This window comes from Liolophura sinensis, chromosome 1 (assembly GCF_032854445.1).
Source record: "Liolophura sinensis isolate JHLJ2023 chromosome 1, CUHK_Ljap_v2, whole genome shotgun sequence".
NCBI classification, from domain to species: Eukaryota; Metazoa; Mollusca; class Polyplacophora; order Chitonida; family Chitonidae; genus Liolophura; species Liolophura sinensis.
Window position 1 is genome coordinate 49,535,387 of NC_088295.1, and position 21,215 is coordinate 49,556,601.

Sequence of the window (21,215 nt, forward strand, 5' to 3'; positions counted from 1 at the left end):
GTAACGAATTACACGAAAAACTATTTGGGCGCTGTGTTTCTGGTTGACCCGAAGTGCAGAAAATCGATTCATGCATGGAGCAACTGCTGAGGAGACATGCCTCACGACTCGACGAGTCTCATGGTTTAGTCACGTGACCAAATGAAGAAAGATGGCGGTTCGGTCGCTGAGTGGGGTTCGCGCGAGTGAGGTATCGTATGGGCATTTCTAACGTGTACACTCGGAATTTCGTATCACTCATGTAACGAGACGGGTCTCAATACGATATACTTTCTATTACAGGTGAATCCCAGTTTTCTTCATGCGAATTCAACCAGTCACACGTGGATTTTCAGTGCGATCGCTGAGCTGATCGGTGAGTTATCTCGCTTGATTCATTGTTTATTGGGTGTGTGCGGGTGTGCTGAGCGAATACATTTTCTTCGCACTGCACACTCCACCGGGTGGTGTGTTTTGCTGTCTGACCTACTTTTAGCCACACTGCGCTGTAGTTATTGATTCTCCACAACACGAATAGGATAGCGTAGAGTATCTGGGGCCTTTGTGCCGCGGATATAGGACTGTCGGCTGTGATACAGTACTGCGGCTAGCTAGGCCTAGGACCGTAGAGCTATATTTACGCACACTGAAGGTGTCGGCAACCCGTGGGCCTGTTAATGTGGGACTACTGTCAGCCTTAATGCTAAGTGTTTGCGGGTTTTAACTAGGTCAGACCTAGCGGCAAATATTCGTGTATAAAAACGCTCTGAGGCAATGAATACTAGGGCTACACAAGTATGACTACATTTGTTTGATGGTGTAGCAAATAAAAATATTTAACATAATGTAGGTTGAAATGAAAATAACCAAGATATCTGTATATGTTATAATTTATTTAACATGGAGGTATTTCATTTGAATAATGTGGCCTTAAATTATGTTCATACGAGCTGTACATGAGGAAATAAAAATGTCTTGAAATTGTGGTGGAGAAATGATTTCTCTGTTCTGTTTTTTTCTCTCTTAATACAAATGGGGATAATGTTCAGTATAACCAGGGCCTGGGTGAAGAATAAAATCAATTTTGAATGAGTGTCGTCATTTGACTTTGTTTCCACTATAGCTAGTGACAGTCATTGAGTCAGTCCAAGTCAATGCTCAGGACAAATTCTCCTCAGTTTATATAATCCTGGAAATAATTGGGAATTCAGGGTAGTCTAAAAGATAACTTTACCATCCACATTGAATTTATATTTTTACCTTTTGTACTTTTTTGATATCTTAAAGTAATTGATCAGAAAGTTTGGTTCAAGTGGTTAAATTAGAGATACAGTTATGCCATTTTATTGCTTTAAAGAATTCATATTTGGGTAGCAGGGTGAAAGAAATGTGAAACCACTATTTCTGACATGTATATTAATAATGACTTATTTAAAATGTAAATGAATCAAATGTTTAAGCTACAAAACTAATTTACACACTGTTACTTTTGAAAATGCAGCATGCATTTCACAAGCGGAAGAGAATAATAGCTGGTGCATTTTTTATTGAAAATGAGAAAATGGTTTTGAGGTCATATTACATGTACCTGTCAGGAAGAAAATACATGCATTTTAGGCGTAAGACGAAAATAAATCAGAAGATAAAAAGAAAATGTCTGCAAGGAGACAATATTCAGTGAGGAAAATGTGATTCACTAATTAGGTGTAAAAATGAAAACAATTAGAACTGAGAAAAAAAAACAAATATGGCAAATTTCACCATAAAAACCCAGTAAGACTAACAGCTCTGAGGTATTTTTGCCTGTATTAATGCGTACACTTCGAACAGTTTGCAGCAGGTTGAACTGTATTTGTGTTCTTTCAGACATCATGTAGGGCTTACAGTTTTAACAACAGATAGACTGAGCTCAAGGTTAAAACAAATGGCATTTTCTCTCCATAAATCCCTTACTTATGGAGAGAAAATGCCATTTGTTTTGACACAAATGCATGAAAAGGACAAAAGCAAGCCCAAGTGTGGAAGGGACTGAAATTTTCAAAAGGTGTTTCCTTCAATTAACGTGCCATTTTTATATTTTATTTTGATATGTTTCAGTGCTTAGTTAATTGAGACGAAAGAGGTTGTATTTGGAGCTGGAATTTGTATTGTTCTCTGAAAACCTTGTACCTTGTAAATATCAATGCAATAATGGGCCTGCATAGAATAAGGAAATTGCAATTGAATCGCAACGACAGTCAGATAACCACAGTTTGTTTTGAAATAACATGATCCTGGTCTCTTTTTGAACTTAATGAATGCGTTTGGAAAGTAGTTTGAGTGACATCTATACAGGAAGCCTGTATATGTCATGTATTAAAGTAGAGCATAGTTCAATGTGTCACGGTGTGTAAATAACCTAGCTAGAACAAGTAATTTTTTCAAATATTCTGATAAGAAAATTGGAGATTTGATCTTATTCAACAAAGAAGATGGCTTATTTTGAACTGAAAAGTGTTTTTTAAAGGAAGGTAATTGAATGTAAACCTGCGCTAATGTTTTTGTTTCAGTAATTGTGAGTAGCAGGAATATGATGATTAGTTAAGTTCCTAAAATAATTGGGTTTAGAAATTAATGTGCAAGGCGCATAGGGAAACCAAAATAACAAAGGAATGTGAAATTCTGTACAAACAATTTTGCTTCAGTAACTTTCAATTTTCTTTATTTCTGCCTAGACCACAGTAGGTGGGGTATGGAGTCAACATGCAGATGTAAAGAATTAATATGACAGTCTTTTAGAGGGTAAGGGTACATGCATGTAATTATAATATAAACATATAGCTGACAGGAGGTGCACTAGCAAAGTATGTACACTGAGCATTGACTAACCTAGATATATGAATCAATAAATCAATAAACTAGGTTTTGAGGCAGATTTACGTAATGTAAATATCTTTGTTCCCACAAATCACCATTGTGATATTATACATTATAATATTTTATAGTTGTAAATCGAATGCCAGGTAAATTTAATTTTCGTATGTAATGAATAAGGTCACCCAACTATTTTTGATTGCATGCAACAGTATGGATTATGTGAGAACAGTTATCTTCTAAGCTATCAAATGAGAAATCATAGCTTTCTACCACTGTACATAGGTATATAGGTTGAGAAGCTAGGTGTCATTATTGTGCACATGGACATGGATATGTTACTGCCAAAGGATCCTGGCCAAGGGGGTCACTGTGGGTCCTTGGGCACAGTAAGTGGTCGACGGGGACACTCACGTTGTTGTTTTTGCAATCTAAGAAGACGACTCACCTTCCATCAGTATGTTATGCATATCTATACATTATATGTGGGAAAGTATTCTGCCAAAGGTTCCTTTCCCATGGCACATTTTTCACCGATCACCATTCTTAAAGTATGAATATGGTATTACACAGCAATCGAGGGTATGGGTCATTTTCAGGAAAATGCATAAATAACAGTAAAGACATTTCCAAATGAATTTTCAAATTTTTACATAAAACTTTAGTGTAGTTTAGTTTTAGTGTAGTGTGAAATGCTGAAAACAAAGTTTACATATTTTGTTAATACTTTTTTGTTTACTCATTTAATAACATATACTCTGATCTGAAGAGACAGTTGTCTTTACCGTTATCATGGTAAAAATGACATAAAACGTGGTAACTTCTAATAAAAACTTATTCGTTACAAACCTAAATGTTTGATGCATTAAACATGAATTTAAATCTATAACAGTATGAGTATTTCCTCTTTTGACATATTTTTGACAACAAAATCTTTGAAAAATGTTGATAGACCTTGGATTGTCTTTACCGTTAAGATTTTAGTCATCAAGGGCATTTAAGCCACTAATTGCAGACAATAGGAGCTATTGTATTTGTTTTGAAGCACCAGGATGTTAGTCAACCATTTTGTTCCTGAACACTCACAAGACAGCACATGACAACATCAAAACTGCATTTGTATGAAATGTCACGCAAATGGGTTGTCTTTACCGATTTCAACATAGGTTGAATTATTCAGAACTGTTGCATTTTACAGTATCTATAAAAGTTACCAATGCATACGTGAGAGATTATAAGCTCTAATTGATACAGTTAAGTTTCCACATTAGTCTAATTCTGACAAAATGTGTCTTTACTGTCATCAAACTTTGTCTTTACCGTTACAAATTAAAGAAACGGCAAAGACAAACAGTGGTAACAGCAAAGACTGATGCCTGTTTAATGTTAATAAACATCTACGGTTTCTTCATGTAATTTTCTTAACAATCTTCTACATTTCTAATATCACTTATGTAATAAGTAAAAAACCCTCAAAAGTATTTAATTTGATTTCACTGTTTCAGCCTAAAATATGAGACACTATCACCATAATCTTCATTTTGTAAAGAATTACTGGCGTCAACATTATTTCACTTGAAACAGCCTGTGTAAGGCTCAGAGCAACACTTTTCTTTCACTTGTCTAAAAGTTCAGCCTAAAACAGATGTGATTATTCCACTTTAATACAACCGGAACACTAAACTCAATATTGATATTGTTGTATAATCCATATTTTAATATACATGTATCACATACTAAGCTTGTAGAGAAAATTACAATGTCACTGAAACACTGAATTTATTTTCGCACTGTATGATTTTCAGGAGACTACAAAGATAAATAGTGCATACTTTTTGTAGGAAAAAAGATGAGATCTGTTAAATGATTATTGTTTTTTGCAGTAGCTGACAAACGTCTTAGTTGACTTACATTTAGTTACATTCAGTATCTGTTATATCTTATTTTTCTGCGAAGTCAGCATTGTCATGTCGTGTTCTTCCCCATTTCCACCACTATGATGGCAGCACAGGTTGGGACATCTCCTTAAAGTCGAGTAATTCAGGTTCAGTCCTGTGCCATGCCACAGAACATCAACCTCTTTTGATGCTCAGCATTAAGAGATTGGTGCACGGACTAATCAGCTCAGCCCAGTGTTTCGTTTTTTTAATGGTTGTTAAATACCATACTCAAGAATTTTTCACTTTTACAATAGCAGTCAATTTTGTGGGTAGCACCATAATGCTGGCTGCGGTCGTATAAGTGAAATGTTCTTGAGTACGGCGTAAAACACCAATCATATCAATTGTATGGGTAGTGGAAACCAGAGTGCACTGTGTAAACCACCGACCTTTGACAAGATACTGTTAACTTTCCTTATATGAAGACAGATTTCAACGAACGGTAGATTAAATTGGTCTCACCAGTATTGTGGGCCAGTTCAAATTGTCACGAAGTCCAGCAGAATCCACAATTTCTCTGTCCAAGGACAGGGTAAACAGTGTTTTATATTTAAAGAGAGCCAAAAAAATAATGATGGACAGCCGAAAACATTGTACTTCCATTTGTTTTTGCAATTTGCATTTAAATAGACTTAAATGCAATCAAACACTTGAATAGTCTGAACGTCTTTGTCTATACCACCGAGTATGCAGTTGTCTCTGTTTTTCAGCAAAATTTCTCTTCGCAACAGTCAGCTCAAAAGTATGCATAAAAGAACTTTCACATGTTGTTTAGAATGCATCTGAATATCTGAATTCTGTGATGGGCTTTATGAACTATGTTATATAACTGGTGTTGGGGGACACAAGCATCTCGAGCAGTTTTTCCCACTCTAAAAAACAGTTTTTAATGATGGAATAGCTTTGTTTACTGACAGTAGAAAGATTACTTTGATAATGTTCATAAATAATTGGCTTGTACATGAATGTAAAGGAAAACAAGGCATTCAAATATTGATCTTTAAACCAAACACAAAGTACAAGTAGATTCATTGGCACTGTCATTGGCACTGCCTTACCATTAAATCAACAAGAAAGACCAAAATTATTATACTGTCTCAACTATCACTGTTTATCATATCATGGGTAAGGATTGCAGAGTATTGACTTCATATGTTATGGAGTTGTAAATCATTATGGTAGTAAAACATACTGTTGGGGGTTAATGCACAACTTTACCACAGAGGTCTTTGATATCTAAATCGTGAACTGCATCGGCAATCCATGTACTATGGGAGGCAATTGCAACCCCATAAATAGATGAGCAAAATGTTGACCTCCTTAGCAATTGCTACCGATGATTGGTTATCTGTGTGCTATGGGTGGCGACAGCAATGCTATTATTGGCCAAACACATGAACCACACTGGACACCGACACCGCCAGCATCTGATCCCACTCTCACAATACCTCTCCTTAATAACTTTGTAAGGTGAGCTGAAAAGGTGATGTGATGACAGAAAAGTATCGTCTCATATAACCCACCATGCAATTCAGACATTTGACATAAATACATTTCTAGAGACGCCTTTCTCATGAAGCTTACTTCATTTTGCATGGTCATTTCCTTTAATAAACACTTGGCCGCATTCTGCTCCCCGGGGTCAGTGTCCTGTCGCAGTTTGTCTATACATTAACATTGTCTTTACCATTAATGACATAACGGTACAGACAAAGTATTAAATATTGAATTTCAGTTTGGCTCAAAAATATAAAGAATCCTGCTTTGCTGGTTTGAGGGAAGCCTCTCAGCCAGACAAACTATCAAAGGAAAACCTTTTAACCTTCAACTTTTGAGAGTCAAAAAAAAAAAAAAAAAAAAATGTCTTTACTGTTGTTTATGTATTTTCCTGAAAATGGCCAAAATATAGACTACCAAAGACCAGTAATGTGTGGTGTTTGTTACACAGATAATGCCTATGACCCAGACGTTGCAGCCACTCAGTTATGGATAGAAAAGCGCATGATAAATGGCCAAGTCACTTTGGTCTTTGTCGACAATGGAAACGGGATGAACCCGGATAGACTACATAAAATGCTCAGGTAGTGTATGAATATTGCTCAGTGTATTGTCATTTTCATTAGCAATTATTAAGAGGCATATATCTGACAATGTATAATGTCATGGTAGACAATTAACATTAGTCCTGTCAGGACCTCAGTGGCTGAGTGATTAGTCTCCTAGTATGGCACAATAAATCTAGAGCCTCTCACCATGCAGTCACCGTGAATTCAAGTCCGACTCATGCTGGCTTCCTCTCCAACCATACATGCAGACTGTGGATGATCAAGAGTTTCCCCTGGGCTCTGCTGGGTTTTCTCCCACCACAATGCTGGCCGCCATTGTATAAATAAAATATTCTTGAGTATAGCTTATAACACCAATCTGATAAACAAATTTAAAAATAAAATCCTGACTCTCTGCAAATCATGTGATGGTCGCAAAAAGATTCATGTACAATGTATTATGTAGGGCATATATATTTTTATAAGTGAAAGTGAACAAAATATTGCCACAAAATAGTGTACAATGTAGCGTAAATACAAATGATGCTCATGGATATGTGTTTTGCAGTTTTGAGATGTCTGCAGTTCTGCTTTTAACCCTGCATGTCATATTTGTCTTTTTCAGTTTTGGGTTCTCTGACAAGCAAGAGATCCGTGGTCATCGCCCAATCGGCCAGTATGGTAACGGGTTCAAATCTGGCTCCATGCGTCTGGGTAAAGATGTGCTGGTGTTCACTCGCCAGAGAGGCACCATGAGCGTTGGATTTCTCTCCCAGTCCTATCTACAGGCCATCAATGCCAAGACAGTCTTTGTTCCCATTGCCACATGGAGGCTACCATCAAATATCCTTTTCACAAAGATTTTGTGATTTTGTTAGAGATTGTTTTGTTTTTGCTATCACCAAGACATCTTTCCAGGATAAACTCCACTGGCCCTCATTACTCTTGATTTTTGTCTGATTGCTTTTAACATTATCATGTCACTTTATATGAAGAGTTTCAAACATTCTGAACCTGTAGTTGTGCTTATTATTTTTTTATGGAAAAGACACTGTGTGGTTGAGGATGCTGTAAAGGAAATACTTTGGAGACTTTGTGTCTGGTCAGGTACTCTCTGTTCTTCCTAAGTCTCATCCACATGGGCATATATGATTGAAAACTAAGTCTCAATCAAGTAGAGGCATAGTTTATTATTTTAGTTTAATATCTAACTGTATGCTTTGAAAGTAAACACTTGAGCTTCCTTAACACTGCCCACAACAAATGGTTCAGACACAAGAATGCTATTCCAGCTTGAAAGAAATCCTGAGGCATTCCATCTTCAGAACAGAGAGAAGTATTATACAGGAGCTGGACGCTTTAGGCTGTATAGGGCACAGCGGAACCGAAATTATCATCTACAATCTCAAAAGGTATGTCGCTATGGATGAGAAATCGAGAGCGGGGATGGTCTAGTTATCGACAGCAACAAACTGTGTGCCACACTTTTAACAGTTTGTCTGCATCATGATTTCATAATTTGACATTGAAACCGCAAGTATTTGTAACATAAATAAATCTTACAAAGTCGTTTTTTTTTGCACAGGTTAAAACTTTAAGTTAAAATATTCCAAAATTTGTGTTAGATGGGAGATAACCCTGTAGAAACATGCACGTACATGTATATTTGATTTAGTTGTACTGCTCTTATCAGAAGCTATGGATGAGATGGCTTGTAGGATGAGAGCAGTCCGACTGAAAGACTTGTCAGTATAATATGTTTTGTTCTGCTATCCTCAACCTTATGAAAATTTCGCAGGGATCGGCGTGGAAATCTGGAGTTGGATTTTGAGAGCGACCCAAATGACATCCTCAACCCTCAGACTCTGGAGGTGGACCGCAGCATGATGTTCCGTCCAGTGGCTGAGCCTAGTCCAGCATTCAGGAGATCACTGAGGGTAAAACACTGCTTGTTCTCACACCCCCTATTGTAGTGCTACATCTGGCTGTGTGAGTGAAGGACACGGTTTCTAGCCTGAGTGCAGTGACATCAAACTAGTCCTCATATGACCAGGATAGGCCTATACCAGACTGATAGCAAAAGCTTTTGAGTGGATTTTAATTTTCAGTATTTATTCACCTCCCAAGTTGGCGAGCAGACAGTTTATCTACTAATTAAATTGGTGGGCAAATTTATGAGATTTTTTATGGCTCAAAGGGCTCTTAAGTGAAAAACAAGTCCCCGTTTTATGATTGGCAGAGAACTTGATTTTATTGCACTAATGTATGCACTGGGTTAATTTGTTTTGGTAGTGGTGATGAGTCTTCTGTTTAAAGGTCAAGACCTCAAAAAATCGAAGTAGGCATCACTAAATAGACCACTTAAAACTATGCATACTTTCATTTATTTATTTAGATTTTCATGAAAAGAGTTAAAGGGGCTCAAACATTTGACTTCTAAGGTGGGCTTGATGGACCATACTATCAGAGGTTAGGAATTCTGATGTCACAGGAAATTTTTTCAACTCTAATATTGACACTGAATACTAGAATAACTCTTTTTACCCTTGAGTGAAAGATTACTGAAACAATGTTCCCTAAAATTCCCTCCTTCTGATTAATATTGGGGAAAAAAGGTGATGTGACATCAGAGTTCTTAGATAGCATCAGTATGGCTCTTAAAACCCACCATAGTTTTCAAATATTTGAATGCCTTTCCACACTCGCAAAAAAAATCTGAAAAAACAAGTGAAAGTATTTTTACGCATACATGTAGTTTTCAGGTGTCTGTTTGAAGAACCTTACTTCATATTCTAGTCTTCTTTCACTTTAAGACATATGGTTTATTATGAAAGTATTTCATTCCACACCTGTGGTAGCTGATCTGCAATTTTTGAAATTATATGTATACCACATTCTATCGTCTTGTACAACAGTTTCCTGTGCATTAGGACTGGTAATTACATGTATGTGTACATAAAGACAGGCAGTGGCCTGGCATGTTATATATGCACCCTAATTCTTCAACCACCACTGCTATTAGTATTTTCAAACATTCTCCGAAAACGCTTGAGTGTAGAGAAATAATTTGCACAGTTTTATACAAACCTTGCCGCTTTAGTGACACAAATAAATCATTTTTCATAATAGTTGTATGCATAAATTCCCCCTGAAAAAAGTGCTTTAGTGGTTGAACGGTTGAAGATTTACAGTATGGGTAAAACTATGATTTGAGTTGTTAAAGACCTGTTAAGTTATTGTATTGTATTGTGTATTTTAGGAATATTGCAGCATTTTGTACCTCAAACCAAGAATGAAGATAATGTTGAGAGGTGAAAAGGTCAAGACAAAACTGGTATCCAAGAGTTTATCCAGGACGGAGAAAGATGTCTATAAACCACACTTTCTGGTATCCTTTTGCAGTTTTTCAGCTCTTGAAGAATTCTTCTCACATGATGTAATAAAAGATTGATCTTATGTTTCATGGACTAGATTTCGGAAAATTGTTTTTAGCTAAAACATTTTTTTGTATATTCATTAGTTTTCACTTGATATACGTTGAAAAAAATGAAATAGCTGAGGCTTCATAATTAAAGGTACAGAAAATATTAACTTGAAGTATATTTCAGATGAAAGAGAGTTAAACACTGTCTATGAAAATAACCTCGCAAAATGCATTTAAAACTTCAGATTTTATGGTGACCCGTTCTTCACGTATTGAGACCGGTGACGTCACATCAGGTTTTTGCCACTTAACTCCTATGGACTGCTCTTTCAACACCCATGGGCTGTACTTGCCATACTGTTTGCCGTGTCAGGCCAGAATTTTGTGAAATGTTCGTCGTGTCAGCTTAGCATTATATTGTAGCTGTACTCATTCATGTGTTTATGCCCAGGATATGACATACTTTTTCTCATATTTAATGTGCGACGCATAACAAAGACAAAACAACATGTGATGTAATCTGTTTGAATTATTTATTTATTTATTTGGTTGGTGTTTTACGCCCTGCTCAAGAATATTTCACTTATACAACAGCGGCCAGCATTATGGTGGGTGGAAACCGGGCATAGCCCGGAGGACACTCACGACCATCCGCAGGTTTCTGGCAGACCTTCCCACGTACAGCTGGAGAGGAAGCCACCATGAGGTGGACTTGAACTCACAGCGTAATCTGTTTCGAATACTGGTGGTAGTAACAGTAAACAGTTGTGTGACTATATTTCTTAACCCGTTGTTCAGCCAAGACCCGTGAAAATTATATTTGGCTTCAGTCCCAGTAAAGTGGAAGATTACGGAATCCTGATGTATCACAGAAATCGTCTTATCATAGCGTATGAGAAAGTGGGCTATCAAAAACAGGTAAGGGATCGTGTAAATGGAATAATGACTCCAAAACATGGCTCAGTTTCCATCAGGAATGCCCAAAATATTCCTGTTATTCAAAGTCATGGTTATCTATATGGATTAGAAACGATAAAAACTATGATTATTCAACTGATCAGTAAGATGTGTAGGTGTCTGAAGAATGAAGTAGTATCTCTGAAACATCTTACAATATAACAGTTATTTCCATTGACAAAAAAGGATTAAAGAACAATTTCAGTGTATACAGGAATCTAAAGTTTGATTCCCGCAGCTTCGTGTAAGACAGGTTATGAAAAGATGTTTAGATTGTGGCAAAAGTTGATGGAAAAGGATTCCAGTAAAATGTAGTAAGATTTGACACAGGTATGATAGGATAGGAGTCCTGTTAATTACTGTGTAAGAATGATGTTGAATTTTATTTTATGAATTAAATAAGTTGACCTTCTGGCAGACATAGCTGGTTTTTCTCCAGGCTCTTTCCTCCACCCACAAATAAATAAATTTTAAAGAATTAGCCGTTCTGTCTCCGTTTAAAAAGTCTTTGCATTCATGATACTTTTAACATGAGGAAGTACAGGTGTAAATCGTCAGACAGGTGAGCAAATAAACTATCTTACATGTATAAATGTTGCTAACTTCCATCACCTGAATAATATGGGTATTGTTTTTTCATTATGCCCACAGGCTAATGAGCTTGGAGTAGGTGTGGTAGGGGTGGTAGAACTCAACTTCCTGGAGCCCATTCATAATAAACAGGACTTTAACAAAACAACCCAGTACAAGTAAGTACTTGTGTGTACATAAAGCATGCCCTCAGAAGCTTTTTTTTATGTTTGTTTCTTCAGAAACATCCTGAAATTGTCATTTTATAACATTTCTAAATGCTATTTCCTCCAACCTTTCCACCCATTGTGTGATCCTGTAGCGTTTTGCGAACCTGGCTTTTGTTAAGAAAATTTTTATTTAACCCAAGTTTGCTTACCATACCCAAGGATCGAAATTAGTTTTTTCTTACCACTTGCCGCAGGGGCAATTTGGAAAAGAGCTCATGTGCCCAAGTCCAACCAAGACAGAGAAGACCACTTGCCTTGAAGAAATTTACCGTGTCAGGGGCATGCAGATATGTAATTACGTCAACTCCTGTGTACCTGTGTTTTAACCTGACTTGATAAGAGGCAAAACATTCATGTTACTCACATGGCCATAATATATGCATTGATTTAAGTAATATTAACCTATTGATTACGTGGATCTGCGGTATATTTTCAGCCTTGGATAACGTGCCATCATTGTGTGTTTTGTTGTGTTTCAGCTCTTGTATCAATGCCCTGGGGGTGAAGTTAAACGAGTACTGGAATGAGAAGATGAAGGGGATAACAGCTGGTAACAGGTTAATGGGACCGGGCAGGTGAGGATTTGATTACTTAACTACCCAAATCCAATCTAGTCACAGTCAGGTCAGGTCAGGTCATGTGTGAAGCACCACAACAGTCTGTTTTATCAGCCCAGCAGTTTATATACTCCACCATCAGTAATGGCGAGTCATATTCCGTTATGTGGTTTGGTTGACTACATGTTTGCTTGTAGGTCTGTAAACATTTTGGCGTTGACACTTTATCTACAGAACTAATTAACTTCATAATGGTTTTAAAGGTAAGGTGTGTATCTGCCTAAAAAAACATCCTGACGGCGAAGACTTCACAAGTTATGCCCCATTTTGTGATATATTGTTTTCTCGTGTTATTACCACTATATGTAAAGAAAGGTTTGTCTTGCAAACAAAGTGATTTATTTGATTGATGTTTTACTGAAGAATATTTAACTTATACGACAGCGGGCACATTATGCATTATGGTGAGAGGAAACCGGGCAGAGCCCGTGGGAAACCATGACCATCCCCAGGTTGAAAACAAAGTGCGTATGTATATTATGTAATGTTTCTTCTATGTCTCTTCTCCTTGCAGTCGCCCTCCAGATTGGCTGTGGGCTCAGTGTGACAAATGCCTCAAGTGGAGACGCATGCCCCCTACCATCAGGGAGGGAGAGCTGCCCAAGAAGTGGTTCTGTCACATGAACCTGGATGCCACACACAAGTAAGTACTCAGTAACCAGGTCACAGGGTCTTGAATTGGGCTTTTCTGATCTTGCATGTCTTGTCAGAGCAAGACCCTCATTTATGTGCTACAGCATCATACGTATACATGCCATGTGCTGCAATAGTTCTACAATAAATGATTCCAGTGAACATGGAGAAAATCTTACCAGAAAAGGGTGATTATAAAACCGTCTCATGGAAGCACAAGCATCTTTTACAGATGAATATGTCATGTCCGAAAGTGACCCTTGTAGACTTGTCTATGCGTTAAAGAGTAAAATGTATTTTTGACGGGAATAAAAAATGTGAATCTTAAATGGTGAACGAAGCTATGTACTGATAGAAAGAATCATCACAGGTTAGGACTTAAAGAACTACTGGTTTAAGAGGCACACTGACTGTTCATACACTAACACCAACTGTACGCAGGTTTGTTGCTAAACAACATGCAGAAGTCATGGCCTGATCACCGAGAGCGACAGCTGAGTGAAAGGTTGGACTCTCAAAACACCAGGATGACTTGATGTCTGAAAGTGGTATTGACACATGTTGTAGTTTATTGGAAAATATACAAACAAACGTTAAAATGTGAAAGGCTGAAATCAGTTATTAACCTCATATAAGAATATGAAACATCATTCGTCAGATTTGACATACTTCTGGGTCGGTTGTCAGCTTAACATCAGAGGTGAACTTTTTCAGGTATGATGTAAAGCATGCCTACTATATGAGTTGATGTTCTATGTTTACAGCCGTTGTGACATACCAGAGGAAGCTGAGGATGATGAGGATATGCTGATGAGACCTTCCTATGAAAAAACCTACAAGAAACAGATGTAAGCACTTTGTGAGATGAATCATGTCTAGCCGTTCTTAAACTTAAATATATAAAAAGGTTAAGACATAGTGCTGTTTTGTTTGTATCCTTAGTGCATTGTGCTAAAGTCTAAATTTTCAAAATTGTTATGAAAGGAATTTAGCAAACATATTATCATGAATGACAGTGTATTCATCAAAGGACTAGATTTTTTTTAATTTAAAATCTGTCGGAGAGCGTTCAGTATAAAACTGTATATCTGTGTGTTTTCAGGGAAGAACGAAAGAGACTAAACAGATTAGAGGTAAGCTGAACACAGTCTGACTAAAAGAAAATCAGTCTGACTAAAATCACATCTTGTGGTCACAGCGTACTGTGTCTGACTACTGTTAACTAGATCAGACAGAGTGCCTGTTTCTGGCATGTGCAATGCCCACATTTTGGCTAGAGAGGTCAAGTAAGTATTGTATATAGAATAGTATTATTCTGCTTCTATGTGCAAATCAGTGGAGGAGGCAATTTCACTTTATAATAACACAAGAAACAGATGGCCTGAGAGGTGTTCGTTTTACAGTTCTGGACATCCCAGACACCAAGAACAGCAGTCAAGCGCGAAGGGAACTCGTCCGACATATGTTGTTCGTGCCGTCTGAAGAGGTGGTGCAGTTCAACAGTGTCAACATCTCACCATTGATGTATTACAATGCTTCCAGTTTGCAACATCTAAAGAGTGACAATTTTTACGTTTTTGTTTGATGGATGCCTGTGCTGACACAGTTGTGCATACAATTAGAACTTGGTGGCAGCCAAGTCTGACTTCAGCAAAAGATCATTCATAGTCAATTTGCGGACCATTTTAGTCATATTATGTTTTTTCTTTTTCCACATACCTTTTTTCACATAAGTTATAATATTGAGCTTTGCCCTTCTAATTACCTTTGCATAATGCTGGCTGTCATCATACAGGTGAAATATTCTTGGATATGACAGAAAACGCCAATGAAATAAATAAATTACCCTTGCTTTTAGCTGGACCTGAGATGTTTCTCTTTATATTTTCTGGTGGTATTAAAAACTACCGCTGACTTCAACACTTGCTTTTGATTATTTTTTTGTTGTTTTTTTTTTTTTGTTTCTTTGGGGTTTTTTTTTATTTATTTTTTGTTGGTTTCATTATTGGTTCTACTTTTGCAGCAATTAAGGGAACTACAAAAGAGAGAAAAACAGTTACAAATGAAAGAGGAAGAGTTGAAGAGGATGCGAATGAATATGTCTAATGCTGCAAATCCTGCTCAACCGACTTTGCCAAACCCCCCTGCGACCATGGCAACCACATCAAATTCAGCAGAGGTACTTAAGTTACTTTATAACCAAATTGTTTTTACCTTATTAGGTGTTGCAATGTTGTGGCAATTTTTAAGGATTTTGCCCTGTCACCTTGCATTTTACGTCCTAAATTTGTGCTAAAATATTTCATTTTCATGCAAGAAGGTTGAGAATACAAAACTAATCATATATTTTTGCCTTACAAAAATAATGTGTATACATGTATTTGAAATGCACATTTTTAAAGATGACGGTGAGCAATTTTTAGGACACATCAATGTTGCTTCCAAATGTTGTCTACTAGCATGATATATATATTCATGCGATCAAATCCAATGTGCACCTAAGGGTTTTGAAAATAGGATGAAAACATCCACATGTGTTTTAGCTGTGTACAAGAGTCAAGAGAGTTATCTCCAGTAGGGCTGGTAAGGCTTGACCTTCCCTCACGATGTGCTTATGTCACATTCAATAGAAAAGCCTTTTTGTACCTCAGAGAGATTACATCAGAATAACTAAAATGTACATGTCATTGTTCTAAGGCTTGTGCATGTCTTGATAGCGGCTCTGACAGACACATGTTGGAACTGTTCTTCAAGACAGTGGAAACAACATCCTGTGACAAAAAGAATTTCACAAATAATTGAAATATAGTATTCTGTTGTTGGCAAAATGCTGATTGACAGTTTTTAATTTCTGTCTGTTTGTAAAATTTTAGCCGATTGATGTGAAACCGGATGAGGCTGATTTGTTGCGAGCACAGAGAGAGTTGACAGAGGCTAAGCGAAGAGAAACCCAACAGACTCAGCTTATAGAACAGCTCCAGCAGCAGAAAGACCTGCTGGAGAAGAAACAGCGTGATGTGCTGAAGATAGCAGAGTCAATCACAATCAAGCAAATACAAGACACGGTGAGTGTGGCAAGATCTGTTCTAGCCAAATCAATCGCAATCAAGTAAATACAAAACACTATAAGTGTGGCAAGGTGTGTTCATAGCCGAATCAATCGCAATCAAGTAAATACAAGACACGGTGAGTGTGGTAAGATCTGTTCATAGCTGAGTCAATTATAATCAAACAAATACAAGACATGGTGAGTGTGGCAAGATCTGTTCATGGCTGAGTCAATTATAATCAAGCAAATACAAGACATGGTGAGTGTGGCAAGATCTGTTCTAGCCAAATCAATTGCAATCAAGTAAATACAAGACACGGTAAGTGTGGCAAGATCTGGTGATTGCTGACTCAATTGCAATCAAGCAAATACAAGATAGGTGAGTCAATCACTTGCAAGACACAGTAAGTGTGACAGGATCTGTTGATTGTTGAGTCAGTCGCAATCAGGCGAATACAAGATAGCTGAGTTAATTGTGATCTTTAAGATAACAATCACAATCAGTAAGTATAAAATAAGTGTGACAAGTTCTGTTATGATTGAGTCAATAACAGTCATATATATAAGGGATGATCTGTTATTCATTAGCTACAATCAAGCATGATGGCGTTATGTGACAGCATAAGTTTTAAAGACTGTTAATCATCTATTCATTCCCTTTGTGTTACAGGAAGCATCCAATGGACCCAATCAAACTCTGGAGTTTGGAGGGTGAGTAATAAACATGTTTAAGCATTTTTGTCGTTAAATACCATATGACAAATTTACAAATGACATGGACATAAAGATATCTGACATAGTATGTCATGACTCCATGATTAAAGCCACAGCTTTATACCAGAGGTACATTTAGATATGGTTAGAGTGGATTTCTGATGACAAATTTGAAGAAAAATTTAAGATGCTGATGGTCATGGGTAATTTACTTCTTTTGGTCCAGGTGAAAATCAAATGTTTAACATTAAAGTGTCTCTTTGCATCTGAGCTGAAGTAAATGAGTGCAGAAGGACAGAAACCCATTCCAAACTACTGGCACTTGTAAATAATAGTTAATGGTTTTGTAACGATTCTCCAGTAAACACTTAAACTTTTTGTACTGTTACGTTTTTTGCAAGACAAAAGACGTTTACAATCAGTGGGATTTGTCCCGTGCAGTAAATTTGGTTTTATGTATGTTTGTGTATTTATATTCAGCCTAAGAGTTTCATTTTGGAAATAGACTGTGAATGTTAGTGATATCTGTACAGTTTCCACCACTGTTAAAGTGAAATATAGCAGACAGTTACATATAAGCCTTTCTGAGTTTCAGTATCATTTTCTCAGAAGTAGATGTTTCATATTTGTTTTTGCTGATTTTAGGACTGGTCAGAAAAGGCCATTGGACTCTGAAGAAGACAGTTCCAACAAGCGTGTCCGTGTGGTGACATCAGATGGGGAAGTGATGTATGTGGTACAGGGAGATGACACACCCAAACCTCTGATTGATCTCACACTCAGTGACGACGAGGCGGAGCCAGCCAAAGCTGCTGAGGAGAGTGGGCAGCAGAAGGACACAGAGACTGGAGCAGGGCAATCTGACAGCCTGTCCGGGGAGGCACCACAGGAGGGGTCGGCACAGCTCACAACACTCGCAGAGGAGGAGCGAGACATCAAGCCGGACCTGGATGAGCTGGATAGAAGGATACTGGAGGCACAGCGCGCCATGGGCATGGTGGATGATCCGGAGGCTGCTAAGTCCTCTGAATCGGCACAAGCTGAGGGTGAAACGCAAGGCATGGACACACCCAGTGCGACTGATGGGGAGGACAATAATACTCAGGCAGCAGAGGATTCTAATCCAACAGCCACAGAATCCCTCACTGAAGCAGGTGATTCGAATGCTGAGCCCAAAGTGGGTGAGGCTGGTGGTGGCAGTGGTGAGGAATCAGAGCAGTGTGTGAAGGCAGCAGGGACAGATGGGGAGGGGGATGAGGCTATGGACACAGGGGCAAGCGAGGGAACAGAAGATGCCGAGGGGAACGCCAAGACAGCCAACACAGAGACGCTGTCTGAAGCAGGGAAAGAGTCTGCAGCAGGTTCAGCTGCAGGTCAACTGGACGATGTGGGCGATGACGACTTTGGTGGCGATTTCCCGGAGGATGACGAGGGTGATGAGTTTTTGAGAGACTCAGAAACTCCCAATGACCCCGAGAGAGCATCATCAAGGACATCCAAGGAGAGTAGGGAGGGAAAAGGTCAGGAAGGGGATATGGAAGATCAGAAGTCCAACGGAAATGAAGACTACTGTCAAAACAAAGATGACAATGGCAGCGAGGAGAAAACATCAGAGCAACTAAAAGAGGAGGATGATGACAAGAAATCTAATGTCCCTGAAAGTGATGCTAAAGACATGAAAAGTGAAGAGAAAACGGACAGTATTAAAGATGAGAAACTTAATGTGAAATCTCTCACCAATGGAGAAGCAGCGGGTGGGAAAGGTCCACACTTTGAGAACAAACCTAAACTGAGTAAGATTGTGAAAACACGAGGAGTTCAGACGTTACCTGTGGAAATTAAGGGCATGTTGACTGATTCGTATAACTTCTCCAAACTAGCCCCAAGTGAAATTCATCATTTGCTAGTGCAGAGGACAAATGAACTGGAGGGACTGCGGAAAAATGTGCGTGAACTGTTGCGAATCATTTTACCAGAGGTGGACTTGGGCACCCCAGACTCCATTGACCTGGTGGTACAGGAAGTGATTCAAGTGAACCAAACAGAGGCAGCTTCTTCCGGTCCTCCGAAGTGAGACTTCAAACATCTGCCACACTAAATCCTGTCATAGTCATTTTGTTGTCGTGTCAAGTCTCGCATCAAGTGAGTTGACAGCGACATAAAGTCATCACTCAAGTCATAGTTAATATATGATCATGCATTTACCATAGCTGTTTTTTTTAAAGTAACATGTCACGTACCTCAAACATGTTTTTGTCATCAGAATGTTCAGGTCACTCAGTACCAAATTAGCAAGTTCTCAAAATAGAGTGTGAAAGTTTCTAGTTCTAGTTTGCATTTTTTATTTCCAAATTCAAAAGTTAGAAAGGATAGATGTGTTGAATTTATCTGAAGATTACATCTTGTCCGGTGGAAATGTTGTCGTGTGAAGGTTTCAATTTGTTGTCAATCAGTCAACCAGTGCTGTAGATACATGTATGTCCATTTTAGCATCCCTCACACCAGAATGAAGAGATTTTTGTTTTTGAAATTTCCCATACATGTATCATGTCAGTCCTGTGTATGAAAGTCACAAAAAAATGAATTAGGAACATTGTTAATCTCAGAGACCAGTTTTGCTCAGATTAGAATAACGAAGAAGAAATTTTTCATGTAACTCTGAGAATTGGAGCCAGTCAAAGTATTCTTCGAGGACTGCATTTGTATCATGGAGGTAATCCTGATGATGGCTCAAATCTGGCGACACAAATACAGTTTGACATCAGTTAATACTCAAAGTTACCTTTGTTCTGTTTCATGAATGCTATACTAGAACGCCTTCCGTTTTTCTGATGTTCGACAAGTCTAACATCACAGAAATAATAAATTTGAAAGCATAATTCATCCATCCAAGTGATAATTATTGGAGAGTAAGTGATCAGAATGAAAACGATCGGTAGAGCTCGTGAAACCATGATGTCAGTTGCAACTTGCATGTACCCTATTTTTGGTCACAGGTTTGCAAACCCTACATTCATTTTTCAGATGAGGACTTTAGATTTTACACATACATCACCAAATAATGAATGTAATGCAGAAAACATTCAAAGTGTCCGTTTGACTAAGAAGTAATCATACAAAGTCATTAGTTAATCTTTTGGCTACGTGTACCATCTACAAAGAGCCTGGTAGTATGCAATTGATTTATCAGCAGTGTTTCTCTTGTGTGTTTATGTGGAGAAAATATTAGCTTGATAACGGGACATGACCTGGATTTACTTGGTGGTGTGATCTTGTTCAGTGGCCTAGAATATATTTGAAGACTTGTGAGCTCTATTACCAGTACCGTAATAAGAGTTTACTAAAATATTTTCTATACTGTACATTATATTGAAATGACCTGTTAAGTATGTTTTGGAGGGTAGTATGCTAGACATCTAAATTATTCAGCGAAACAAAGAAAAATAAGATTTAAAAGTTGAAAACTTCATTTGAAGAATGTTTCCTACAGTCAGAGCTGGTTTTGGCTGGAATATTAGATAGCAAATACCTTTTGTTATACAACTGTGCATTACTCTCTCTATGACAGACCTCTGTCTGTTTTATGGTTGCTAGATTGTAGGGCTACTGCCTCTGACTAACGAGAGTTAACTGTACATGTACACAAATTCATCTATTATGTGAGAAATGATTTTTTTTTTTTAAGGAGCATTGTTCATTTTTATATTTACCCATATTCTTAAGTTATTTATTCATTGAATTCCATTTTATTTTTCCAAAACTTTTCACTTTGCACACAAAAAGTCCACATGGTTACAAGATTGTATGATGGTCAGCATTAATTTGCATGTACATAGCATATTCCATATGTGTAATAGCACCAGTGGATGGGAATCATTTCACAATTATATGTACATTGGTATGTAGGCCTTATAAAAAGGTGGACCTAGCCATTCAAACGGCACTGCCTGAATTATGTTTTTCATGTACTTTTTACATTTTTCTTTCTTGCCAAGTCTTTTCTGATTTTTTTTTAAGTCGTAACCTTTGTATGTGAATGCACTGTGCACATAGCAAATATATAAATGTACTTCTTTCAAAAACATAATGACTGTTTTGTTTCCTTATTTAAGTGCATGTTGACATATTTATTTACCAGTTTAAAGCATGAACAGAGGCTGTTTGGTTGTACCCTTTGAGTAAGCTTTTGTTCGAAATAATAGAG

The 21,215-nt window shown here is 37.6% G+C and overlaps 1 protein-coding gene across 2 annotated transcripts; it reads left to right on the forward strand.

The window, feature by feature from the left end:
• The first annotated feature begins 77 nt into the window (after window positions 1-77).
• Window positions 78-20,072, forward strand: LOC135464740 (MORC family CW-type zinc finger protein 3-like). 2 transcript variants are annotated; one of them, XM_064742267.1, is made up of 17 exons: window positions 78-190; window positions 283-355; window positions 6,721-6,853; window positions 7,443-7,660; window positions 8,076-8,229; window positions 8,616-8,754; window positions 10,077-10,205; window positions 11,040-11,159; window positions 11,850-11,947; window positions 12,478-12,573; window positions 13,130-13,258; window positions 14,013-14,096; window positions 14,351-14,381; window positions 15,272-15,427; window positions 16,122-16,313; window positions 16,968-17,008; window positions 17,657-20,072. In XM_064742267.1, exons 1-17 carry the CDS (start codon window positions 152-154, stop codon window positions 19,083-19,085), a joined length of 3,261 nt encoding a protein of 1,086 aa, XP_064598337.1. In that variant the 5' UTR covers window positions 78-151; the 3' UTR covers window positions 19,086-20,072. The 2 variants fall into 2 exon arrangements, with proteins under 2 accessions (XP_064598337.1, XP_064598348.1); XM_064742278.1 differs by lacking the exons at window positions 78-190; window positions 283-355 and adding an exon at window positions 597-707.
• Window positions 20,073-21,215: the final 1,143 nt, after the last annotated feature.